This window comes from Suncus etruscus, chromosome 14 (genome assembly GCF_024139225.1).
Source record: "Suncus etruscus isolate mSunEtr1 chromosome 14, mSunEtr1.pri.cur, whole genome shotgun sequence".
Classification (NCBI taxonomy): Eukaryota; Metazoa; Chordata; class Mammalia; order Eulipotyphla; family Soricidae; genus Suncus; species Suncus etruscus.
Genome location: NC_064861.1, coordinates 62,002,807 through 62,015,471, shown reverse-complemented (window position 1 = coordinate 62,015,471; position 12,665 = coordinate 62,002,807). Strand labels below are relative to the sequence as shown.

General features: G+C 49.3%; 1 protein-coding gene across 2 annotated transcripts; it reads left to right on the top strand.

Annotated features, from left to right (window-relative positions):
• Window positions 1–361: 361 nt before the first annotated feature.
• Window positions 362–12,053, top strand: AGRP (agouti related neuropeptide). 2 transcript variants are annotated; one of them, XM_049786481.1, is made up of 3 exons: window positions 11,340–11,469; window positions 11,567–11,652; window positions 11,815–12,053. In XM_049786481.1, exons 1-3 carry the CDS (start codon window positions 11,340–11,342, stop codon window positions 11,995–11,997), a joined length of 399 nt encoding a protein of 132 aa, XP_049642438.1. In that variant the 3' UTR covers window positions 11,998–12,053. The 2 variants fall into 2 exon arrangements, 1 of the variants encoding a protein (XP_049642438.1); XR_007502271.1 differs by lacking the exons at window positions 11,340–11,469; window positions 11,815–12,053 and adding an exon at window positions 362–469 and having other exon boundaries at window positions 11,567–11,590.
• The last annotated feature ends 612 nt before the right edge of the window (window positions 12,054–12,665 follow it).

Sequence of the window (12,665 nt, the reverse complement as noted above, 5' to 3'; positions counted from 1 at the left end):
CTAGATTGGGTTTTTGTTTCTGCCTTTTGGAGGGGGTCACACCCAGTGATGGCTCAGGGGTTACTCCTGGCTCTGCGATCAAGAATTGCTCCTGGCAATGCTTGGGGTACCAATGGGATGCCAGGGATCAAACCCTGGTTAGCCTAGTGCAAGGCAAACACCCTATCCACTGTTTAGGACCCAGGCTTCTTTAGCCTTATTTTGATGCCTTGCCAAGGAGGCTGCTCACCAAAAAGAACTGGCGTGACTCATGCTCTCTCAAGAAGTATCCCAGAATGCCTTTCTCTCCAGGTTGGGGGGAAGGTCCTGAACCTTTATGTTCATCACAGCTTGGAGAGAGATCAGAGGAGACTGTGGTATTTTTGCTTTGCTTTGTTTTGTTCTAAATTTTGCGGGATGTTATTTTATCTTCTTCAACCAAATTACATCCTGTTCTCCATTGCTACTTACCAGAGCAAAGAGATAGGATGTACATTGTCCTTTTCTTTTTTGGGGGGTGGTTTATAGTTGGGGTTACTTCCCCTCTGGTGGCTGGTTATGGGTAGCTGCTAGCATTGCTCAGGAGACCATGCATGCCAGGACAACACCCAGGGCTCCAGCATGCAAAGCATGAGCCGTCCCCCAACCCCCACGTGCTATCCATTTTAATTGCCTGGGGGCCATGCAGGAGTCCTTGGGTGTTTGTTAGTACAGAGGGCTTAAAAAAATAACCCTCATAGGTCAGCCTACTCCCTGCCAGGCTGGTGCCCTGTGTTCAACCTCTAACAGTCCACTTTATTTATTTTTAATTTAAAAATTGTTTTTATATTTTGGGCCACGCCTAGCAATGCTTAGGGGTTACTCCTGGCTCTACACTCAGGAATTGCTCCTGGCAGACTCAGGAGTGCCATATGGAATGCTGGGGATTGAGCCTTGGTTGGCCACATACCAGGCAAATGCTATACCTGCTGTACCTTTTCTCCTGCCCTACCAGTCCACTTCAGAGATTTTTCTTTATTGTTGTTGGTTGGTTGGTTTGGGGGCCACACCTGGCAATGCTTACTTTTAATTTTGTACATATAGATCACTCCTGGTGGGGCTTAGGGGACCATATGAGTTTCTGGGGATTGATCCAGGTCAGCCAAATACAAGGCAAACAGCCTGTGTTATCTTTTCAGTCTTTTTTTTTTTTTTTTTTTTTGGTTTTTGGATAACAGCCGGTGACACTCAGGGGTTACTCCTCGCTATGGGCTCAGAAATCTCTCCTGGCTTGGGAGACCATATGGAAAGCTTGGGGTCGAGTCCCGGTCTGTCCTAGGTTAGTACATGCAAGGCAGACGCCCTACTGCTTGCATCACCTCGCCGGCAGCATCTTTCAGTCCTTAATTGCAACTTTTTTTCTTTTTGGTTTTGGCTCCATAGGTGGACCATATGAGGTCCAAATTCAAATTTGCCACATGCAAAGAAAGCACCTTACAAACTGTACTATCGGGCCCGGAGAGATAGCACAGCGGTGTTTGCCTTGCAAGCAGCCGATCCAGGACCAAAGGTGGTTGGTTCGAATCCCGGTGTCCCATATGGTCCCCTGTGCCTGCCAGGAGCTATTTCTGAGCAGACAGCTAGGAGTAACCCCTGAGCACCGCTGGGTGTGGCCCAAAAACCAAAAAACCAAACAAACAAAAAACAAAACAACAAACTGTACTATCTCTCCAGTCCTCTTAATTATAACTTTGTTTTTTTTTTTTTTTTGTGGTTTTTGGGTCACACCCGGCAGTGCTCAGGGGTTATTCCTGGCTCCAGGCTCAGAAATTGCTCCTGGCAGGCACGGGAGGACCATATATGGGACGCCGGGATTCGAACCGATGACCTCCTGCATGAGAGGCAAACGCCTTACCTCCATGCTATCTCTCCGGCCCCTGTTTTGTTTTGTTTTGTTTTGTTTTGTTTTTGGGTCACACCCGGCAGCGCTCGGGGGTTACTCCTGGCTCTATACTCAGAAATTCCTCCTGGCAAGCTCAGGGGACCATATGGGACTCCGGGATTCAAACCACCGACCTTCTGCATGAAAGGCAAACGCCTTACCTCCATGCTATCTCTCCGGCCCCTAATTATAACTTTTTATTGAGAAAAACAATCACAATATAAAATTCACCGTTCAAGCCATTTACAAGTATTGACTCACAGGTTTTGCCAACGTTCAAAGATCAGTGCGAAGAACCTGACATCTAGTGGATAGAGGCAGAAATGCTGCTAAAATCCCCAAAGAGGGCTGGAGCAATAGCACAGCGGTAGAGCATTTGCCTTGTAGGAAGGCAACCCATGACGAGCTTGGGTTAGATCCCCGGCATCCCATATGATCTCGAGCCTGCCAGGAGAGATTTCTGAATGCAGAGACAGGAATAACCCTGAGCGCCTCTGGGTGTGGCCCCAAAATAAAACAAAACTCCGCAAAGAAAGAACGTTCTTTCAGGCTCCAGCAAAGAGCATGAGGTTGAGCAGCTCCTTCTTCACAATCCTAGCACCATGACCACATTTAAGAAAATCACTCGCGGGGCCAGAGAGATAGCATGGAAGTAAGGCATTTGCCTTTCATGCAGAAGGTCATCAGTTCGAATCCCAGCGTCCCATATAGTCCCCCGTGACTGCCAGGAGCAATTTCTGAGCATGGAGCCAGGAGTATCCCCTGAGCACTGCTGGATGTGACCCAAAAACCACACACACACACACACACACACACACACACACACACACACACACACACACACACAAAGTCAGTAGCATTCCTGTATGATCGCCTGCTTGTCTAGCGGATATCCTTTTAGCAAATTTTAGTTCAAGAGGAAAGGTCAAATCTGGAAGACAGCTCAAAGGACTGCAGCACATGGTTTGCAGGTTCTAACCCAGCAACACATGGTCCCACTGAACACTTCTGGGGGCTACTCCAAAGTACCCAGTGGACATGTTCCCAAACAAAAACCAAATTAGGGCCGGAGAGATAGCATGGAGGTAAGGCGTTTGCCTTTCATGCAGAAAGTCATCAGTTCAAATCCCGGTGTCCCATATGGTCCCCCGTGCCTGCCAGGAGCAATTTCTGAGCCTGGAGCCAGGAATAACCCCTGAGCACTGCCGGGTGTGACCCAAAAACCACACACACACACAAAACAAAACAAAACAAAACAAAACAAAAACCAAATTAAACAAAAAAGAAAATATTTTCATGTTTTGCAGTTGATAATTATTATAGATTCTTTTTTTCTTTTGTTTTTTGTTTTTGGGCCACACCCAGCGGTGCTCAGGGGTTACTCCTGGCTTTCTGCTCAGAAATCGCTCCTGGCGAGCATGGGGGACCATATGGGATGCCGGGATTCGAACCACTGTTGGTCCTGGGTTGGCTGCTTGCAAGGCCAATGCCCTACCACTATGCTACCTCTCCAGCCCCTCCTTTTTTTCTTTTCTTTTCTTTTCTTTTCTTTTCTTTTCTTTTCTTTTCTTTTCTTTTCTTTTCCTTTTTTTGCTTTTGGGCCATACCCTATAATGCTCAGGGATTACTCCTGGCTATGCATTCAGAAATCGCTCCTGGCTCAGGGGACCATATGGGATGCTGGGGAATCGAACCAAGGTTTGTCCTAGATTGTCTGCTTGCCAGGCAAATGCCCTACCACTGTGCTATGGCTCCTGCTCCTCATTTTTCTTTTTTTTTCCTTTGTTTATTTATTCATTTTGGGTCACACCCAGTGGCTCTCAGGGGCCACTCCTAGTTTGCACTCAGAAATCATTCCTGGTAGGTTCAGGGGGCCATATGGGATACTGGGGATCGAACTCAGATCCATCCTGGGTCTGCTGCATACAAGGGCAAACGTCTTACTACTGTGCCATCACTCTAGCCCCATTGTAGATTCTTTTTCTTTTTTTTGGGGGGGGGCACACCTGGTAGTGTTCAGGACTTACTCCTAACTCTGTACTTCAGCACTACTCCTGAGTATTTGGGGACCTTATGGGGAACCAGGGATTAAATCTAGATCTGTTGCATGCAAAGTAAGCACCTTAAGCCCTGTTCTATCTCTCTAGCTTCTCAGGCCAGTTTTACAGCATCATGTTATTGGATTGCTTCCTCGAGATCAGATTCACATTAGGCCATATTGGCAAGAACATGACATTGGGGATTATGGCATTGTGTGATGCTGCTGTGCTATCTATGATGCTGAAGTGGAATTAGTACATTGCCCTGAGGATGGAAGTGTCACACACTCTTCTCACACCCTCTAAACAAGGGGTCCTCAAACTTTTTATTTTTTATTTATTTTTTTTTGTGTGTTTTTTTGGGTCACACCCGGCAGTGCTCAGGGGTTACTCCTGGCTTCATGCTCAGAAATTGCTCCTGGCAGGCACGGGGGACCATATGGGATGCCGGGATTTGAACCGATGACCTTCTGCATGAAAGGCAAACGCCTTACCTCCATGCTATCTCTCCGGCCCCCCTCAAACTTTTTAAACAGGGGGCCAGTTCACTGTCCCTCAGACCATTGGAGGTTCTGACTATAGTAAAAACAAAACTTCTGAACGAATTCTTATGCACACTGCATATATCTTATTTTGCAATGAAGAAACAAAACAGATACAAATACAATATGTGGCCCGCGGGCCATAGTTTGAGGACCACTGCCGGGTGTATCTAAGCTTCCACTCTTTTTGACTTACTCTCGAAAAGTAAGGGTGTTCTGAGGAGTGGGTTCTTGTCTGCCTGCCTTCTTTTTGCTGCAGTAGGAAGAATTCCCATCTTCTAGAGTCAGGGTGAAGATCCCAAGAACTGGGAGTTTCCTCTACTATCACACATTGGCTGGGGGAACTTGTAAAGGCTCTTGGGATTTATTCTGCTGACCTTCAATTCTAGAAGAAAAATATTGGAGTGAAGGGTGCAAGTGGGCTGAGTGGCCTGGGTCTGGACATGGGTCTGCCCCTTAGCATTGCTGCCTTAACTACTTTGCAGGGGCTATCGTGATAGTACAACAAGTGGGGTGTTTGCCTTAAACGGAGTCAATCTGGGTTTGATTCTCAGCACTATTCCTCCAGGAATGATCCCTGAGCACAGAGCCAGAGCTCTGAGCTCTGAGCACTACTGGATGTGGCCCCAATACTAAAAACCAAAAGCAAGAGCAAACAAAAGCACTGTCCAAAAGCCACTCCCTGGCTTCTATCTTCAGAAACCTCTGAAATATTGCCTCCTCCAGGAAAATGATGGATTTGCAGGAGGAAGGAGCTCATAATTTAACTCTTCAGGCTAAACCTACCAGGACAGATTCCATATCATGACATTGGAAGGGGGAGACAGCCTGCATCATGCATCTATTGAAAATGAATATATTGTTTTTGGAATCAGAGGCATAATACAGGTGTTATGGTTTTGCCTCACAGCAGACCTGGGTTTGATCTCTGACACCACCTATGGTCCCCAGAACCCACAAGGAGTGATGCCTGAATGCAGTCAGGAGTAAGCCCTGAGCATAGTTAAGTGTGGCTCATTTTTTAAAATTGAAAGTAGAGGCTGGCACGGGCACTAGAGGTAAGGCGGGCACTAGAGGTAAGGCGTCTGCCTTGCCTGCACTAGCCTAGGACGGACCGCAGTTCAATTCCCCAGCATCCCATATGGTCCCACCAAGCCAGGAGCGATTTCTGAGCGCATAGACAGGAGCAACCCCTGAGCATCACCAGGTGTGGCCCCAAAACCAACATAAATAAATAAATAAAAATTGAAAGTAATCGATTATTTTTGGGGGCCACACCCAGTGACTCTGAGGGGTTACTCCTGGATATGCACTCAGAAATCGCCCCTGGCTTTGGGGGAACATATGGGATGCCAGGGAATCGAATCAAGGTCCGTCCTAGGTCAGCGACATGCAAGGCAAACGCCCTACAAATGTGCTATCACTCCGGCTCCATAATCTATTATTTTTGTTAAGTTTTGTTTATTGTTTTTGGGACAGGCACATTCTTTGGGGGGGGGGGCTGGGCTACACCCAGTGGCATTCAGGGCTTACTCCTGGCTTTGCATTCAGAAATTTCTCCTACTAGGCTCGGGGGAACATATAGGGTGCTGGGGATCAAACCCCAGGAATCATTTCTGGAGGATTTAGGGGACCATGTGATATGCCAGGGATCAAATCAAAGTCAGCCCTGTGCAAGGCAAGAGTCCTACCTACTATTTTATCTCTTTGGGCCCAATAATCTATTACCTTTTTATTTACTTATTTACTTTTTGGTTTTTGGGCCACACCCTGTGGTGCTCGGGGGTTACTCCTGGCTGTCTGCTCAGAAACAGCTCTTGGCAGGCACCATATGGAACACCGGGATTCGAACCAACTACCTTAGGTCCTGGATCGGTTGCTTGCAAGGCAAACACTGCTGTGCTATCTCTCCAGGCCCTCTATTACTTTTTAACCAAAATTTAAACATCTCATAACATTTTAGCTTTTTTGTTTCCTGGCTTTTCTTAAAAATTTGAACCTTGGGGGGCCGGGCGGTGGCGCTGGAGGTAAGGTGCCTGCCTTACCTGCGCTAGCCTAGGAGACGGACCGCGGTTCGATCCCCCGGCGTCCCATATGGTCCCCCAAGCCAGGAGCGACTTCTGAGCGCATAGCCAGGAGTAACCCCTGAGCGTTACCGGGTGTGGCCCAAAAACAAAAAAACAAAACAAAAAAAAAATTTGAACCTTGGTAGGCTTTTATCTCCTCCCAGTGTCCCTGACTTTCTCTCTCAGATTAAGCATACCCTGGTCATTCCTCCCCAGCATCTAGTCTCAGTGAAATTTCTGGTCTTGCTTCAGTATCATGATCCACACTGAAGGTAAAAACAGGCTTTCATGCATGTGTCCACCACAGTGTGATCTTAAAGTAGAGTTCATGGGGCCAGAGTGACAGCACAGCGGTAGGGTGTTTGCCTTGCATGCAGCTGATCCAAAATGGACCTTGGTTTGATTCCCAGCATTCCATATGGCCCCGCAGTGGGTGTGGCCCCTCCAAGAAAGCAATAAATAAAAAATTAAAATAATAAATGATAATTTAAAATGCTAAATACCTCAGAAGAAATTGGACCCGGATTTGATCCTCAACATCCCATATGGTCCCTGAGTCTTTTTCCTTCCTTCCTTCCTTCCTTCCTTCCTTCCTTCCTTCCTTCCTTCCTTCCTTCCTTCCTTCCTTCCTTCCTTCCTTCCTTCCTTCCTTCCTTCCTTCCTTCCTTCCTTCTCTTCCTTCTGGCTTTTTGGGGTCACACCCAGCAGCACTCAGGGGTTACTCTTGGCTCTGCACTCAGAAGTCATTCCTGAAAGATTCGGGGGACCATATGGGATGCCAGGATTCGAAACGGGGTCCATCCTGTATTGGCTGGTAAGGCAAACGCCTTACCGCTGTGCCACTGTGCTATTACTCCAGCCCCTCTTTTCTTTTTTTCCAATCACCTGGTGATGCTCTAGTGTTACTCCTGTGTGCAAAGCAAGTGCCCTACCCACTGTACTATCTCTCCAGACTGCTGGTTTCTTCAGTTTGACTCTTGGCTCCACTGGTTCCTAACAATGTGACATAACAGATGGCTGACTCTGAGCCACGGCACAAAGGGATGTCAGTACTAGGAGGACAATTTGGTGTTGGGAGTCAAACCAGGGCCTTGCACATGTGCTTTGCCACCTGACCCACTTCCTCCTTGTCTGCACCGAAGCTAATGGCTGGGTTTGTGGGCCGGAAAGCTCCCTGGTTCTCAGCAGACTAAGATTTCTCAGTGAACTCATTGCAGGTGGTTCTTTGCTTCCTGTTGCAAAACCCATCTTTCTGGCACTCTTATTAAGCAAGGGACTCTCCAGCTGGGAGGGGAGATGGACTGATACATGCAGGGGGCAGGCATGGCGTGTGCATGCCTGGCCAGCAATGCTTCTCTCTGTGGAGGGTCACTGAGTATCAAATTTCACTTGGTACAAGTCCTGTGTCCCAAGGTCTCTCTCAGAAACTGTGATGAACCAGCCAGCTCCTTATCACTTACTACTTGATGTGGTTTCCCAAGAGCTTGGAGGCTCACATCCTGTTCCGGATGTTAACCTTCTAAAACTGCCTTCAGACTATTTCTCAGGGCCTGCAAACTGAAGGAGGGAGTCACCCCTGCAAGGGCAGGATGCATAGAGCTGGCTGCACTCCATGAGTCAGAGCAGCTGGACCTCTCTGTCTTCACCAGGCTTCGGCCTGTGGGGCTTTGGTGTGTATGTGTGGTGGGTGCTTGCATCGAACCCAGGCCTTGTGCACTTGAGACCTGCTTTCTGCTGCTGAGCTGCATTCCCAGCCCCTTGAGGAAGTGTCTCCTGAGCACTCCAGGCCCAGTTCTACTGTTCTACTGTTCTAGAGACCCCAATTAAGGGGCCAGTTCTAGTACTGAAAGGCCGGTTTGTGGAGGGAAAGATTGGGAGTTAAATGTCCTTCTTGGGGCCTGATCACCCTGCTTGTAGTCTGGAGAAGTGGATTTTATACCCATCAGTTGGCCCTGATTTTCACCCTACTTTCTATGGCTTGCCTCAAAGCCACAGTTTCACAAATATCTGGTGACCCTGTCCAATTTGGCTGATGCCAGAACTGGAGATTCAGGCTGCTGCTTCCTAAGATGGTGTCTCCCAGCCAGAAGCCTAGAACTGGTATTGCCTTCTAAATCCTTTTATGAACTAGAGGGTAGCAAGTGCTGGTCCTCATGCCACAAACATGACTCACTATCCTCGAGTCAGGATCCCTCTGTACAAGGTGCCCACCACAATGACCAGGCTCTATTTCTTCCATCTCCCAAATTTGCTCCTCAGAACATGCCTCATATAATGCAAGGTCCTTAGGACCCCAGACTGGCTTGTACTACTACCCATCTTTTGTGTGTGTGTGTGTGTGTGTGTGTGTGCCCATGAGCAAAGGAAATCAGCTTCTGAGGGGCCTGTGGGACCACATGCAGTGCCAGGGGTTGAATATGGGCTGGCCACCTGCAAGGCAGCTTCTTTACCCCTGTATCATCTTTCTGGCCCAATACTTACATTTCTTGTCTGTTTCCCCTATGGAACCTAGTCAGAGTCCAGACTGCCCCTGTGCCCCATTTCTGCTTCTACCCAAGTGGCTGACTTAGTGGTGTTCACACATGACTATGGGCATGGTCACTGTTTTGTAGGTAAGCAAAGACATTAAGTACTGGGTGGGAAGCACCCAGTTATTATAGACATAAAAGTCTATAATCTAAGTCTGGGTACTTACCAGGCTCATCCAAATGCCCAGAGATCCAATCAAAACTCACCAAGCACCTTTCCCAAACCCACCTGTGGCTCTCACTCCCCACCATGTCTTCAGCCAGCGCCTCCTAGGATGGGCTGGAGATCTGGTGCAGAGGGCAAGCAGAATGACCCACTGTCCATCCTGAGACCAAGTGCTCCATCCGCTTGGTCACATCCAGGTATTCTCAGGCTTCACTCTGAAAAGCAAGACAGATTTAGTGCCTAGAGAGCGAGAGGGATGTCAGCTAGGGGGTAAGGTGTCTGACTGCTGCTTGGTGTGAGTCACCAACTCCATACCTGGGGGAGGAATGGGGGTGGGCCTCTAGTTTATTACATTATGTAATAGTTTATGTATTAAATATTGTATAAATATGCTTAAAACGGGTCCGGAGAGATAGCATGGAGATAAGGCATTTGCCTCCCATGCAGAAGGACAGTGGTTCAAATCCCGGCATCCCATATGGTCCCCTGAGCCAGCCAGGAGCAATTTCTGAGCTTAGGGCCAGGAGTAACCCCCGAGCGATGCTGGGTGTGACCCAAAAACCAAAAACAAATGCTTAAAACATTATGTACTATTTAATTTTTTTGGTCCCACCTGGTGGTACTCAAGGGCTATTTCTCACCTGTTGCTGGTGGCAGTAAGGGGTTGCTCCTGATGACTCAGGGCATCTTTGCCATGCCAGGTTGAATCCAGGCCCCTGCATACAAAGCTGTGCTCTTTCTCCAGCACCCCCCTTTGCTGGGTTACTCAAGACTCCTCTAGTGACTTGCCCTACACCTAGGTCTTCTTCCCCAGGACAGTCATAGGTGATGCTCTGAGACAACCTCAGTGTGATCCCAGAACAGACCTCAGTGCCCGATGGGTGCAGGAGACTGTCTGGTACCCACTCTCTTCAGAACCCTCTGTATACAACTTGCACTTCAAGATTAATGGTGGATATGGGCATCAGGCCAAAAGCTGCCAGATGACCAGCAATGGCTTCTACCCGCAGCTGGGCAGACACCCTCAGGCCTCTTCCACATCAGAATAGCCCAAGGAACCTATAGAACCTCCAACAACCACTTACCTGGTGCCCTGCCTGGGGCAGCTGGCTTGTCCATCAGGTCAGCTTGGGCCTGTATGTGATAAATATCCCACCCCCAGTTGGGGTGACAGGGGTGGGGGTAGTGTCCTGTGTATTGTTCCTTCTTCATAATGGTGACATCCTCACCTGACCTTGAGCTTATGAGCATTGGTGTGGGCAGAGGGTGGCTAACTCGGGATGGAAGGGAGCAGCCATTAGCACTAATGAGGCAGGCGGCCTGAAAGCCTTTTGTGCTGGGACTGTTTGTCCTGAGAACAAGCTGTTCTGCCTCTCTGGCTTCCAGGAACCCCAGGTGGAAAGGGGTTTGGGGGCAGGAGCAGGGTGGGCTCAGAGGCTGAGGGAGGCTGAAGGGTGGGGCATGGTCCATAATAGAGGGGGTAAAGGCCTAGGTCCTCTTCTCTCTCCCCCTCTTAGACTCACCTCAGGGCTGAGGTCTGGCACCTGGTCCATCACCCCCATCTGTGCTCTAGGAAGCCAAGGCAACAACAAGCTATGTTGGGGCTGAGCAAGTGCTTCCGGTCCCAAATTAAATTAAGCTCTAGGACCGCTTGCCTAGTTACTGTTAATGGCTCCAGCCTGCCTACCCCCTAGCTCCCCATCCTGCAAATATTTGGGGGTCCTGGAGACCCACTTTCTTTGCAAGCATTGATTAACACCTAGATTGGCCTCCCCCAATTGAAGATGGGCCTCCCTTTTGTAGAACACCCCCAAAGCCCAGATTTCAGGGAGACGCTTAAAGGATGCTACCCCCTCTCTGGAGAGGGCCTCTCTCTCCGTGGGGGCAGGAACGGTCACGTGGGGACCTGCATCACTCAGCATATAAACCGAGGCACTGGGGACGGGGACCACTGATCACAGGGATCTGGCAAGTGGAGGTAAGGCTGGTGGGCAGAGAAGCTGACTCTGGAAGTCAGCCCTGGTGGGTGGCAGGGTACCCCAAGGGGGTTTTAAAGAGAAAGAACTAAGTGGGGGAAGTTCTTCTGTGAACACAGGACATGTGGACCCCAATGCTGCTGAGCTGTGTCCTATTGCTGGTACTGCCCAGCATGTGGGGGGCCCAGATGGGCTTGGCCCCCCTGGAGGGTATCGGAAGACCGGACCAGGCCCTATTTCCAGAGCTACCAGGTCAGTGTGGACAAGGGGGCGAGGGGGGGGTCCTAGTATCTCTTCTCCTTTCTCAATCCCAGGGACATGACCCTTTTTGCTCCTATATCTGTCACAGGCCTGGCCCTGCAGCCCTCGCTGAAGGAAACCAGTGCGGATCAGGCTGAAGAGGCCCTGCTGCAAGAAGCCAAGGCTTTGGCAGAAGTAAGTCGAGTCTTTGGTAGCAAGGAGTACCCACTCCCCTCACCTGGGACGACCTGGGCAGACAGCCCCTTCCTAAGCCCTCCCCAATTCCATCCAGGCACGGGGGTGGGGGACAGGCCTGCTCTGGGGTGTTCCCACTCCCACTGCTTCTCAATTGTACAGGTGCTGGATCCTCAGGGCCGGGAACCCCGCACCCCACGTCGCTGTGTCCGGCTGCAAGAGTCCTGCCTGGGCCACCAGGTACCGTGCTGTGATCCATGTGCCACGTGCTACTGCCGTTTCTTCAATGCCTTCTGCTACTGCCGCAAGCTGGGTACTGCTGGGAACCCCTGCAGCCGAACCTAGGGGCCAATGCTGGGGTCGGGACTGGGAATGAGCACGAATAAAGAATGGGGCCAATACTGAGGTTGCAGTTGTTATTTCGAATGAATAACGATAATCGGAAGGGGTGGTCACGGATGGATTTTGGATGCCACCAATCCATAAAACAGGAAACACACACCCCATGCTCCATCGTATGAGTCATATTTTATTCTTGTTTGTTTGCTTTTGGAACACACCCAGAAGTGTTTAGGGGTTACTCCCTCTCTGCACTCAGGGATCATTCCTGGTGGGCTCAGGGGGAACTATATTGTGTGCTAGGGATAGAATCTGGGACTATAACGTGCAAAGTAAACACCCTAGTCACTGTATTATTATTATTCTGACTCCTCCTCTGAGTCACTTACTGAAGGTTTTGAGAGCTCTTGGCATCGCGGAGGGAGGCAGAGGAGAGAGCACTCCAACCCTTTAGAGTTTTTGTTTTGTTTTTGGGTAACTCTGGCTCTACGCTCAGAAGTCACTCCTAGCAGACTTACGGAACCATTTGGGATGCCGGGATTCGAACCACCATCCTTCTGTATGCAAGGCAAACGCCCTACCTCCATGCTATCTCTCCCTTTAGAAATTTTTGCAAGCAAGGAGTTAGGGGCTTGCTTACTTTCAGTGGAACCTGACAGGTGACTCCAGCAAAA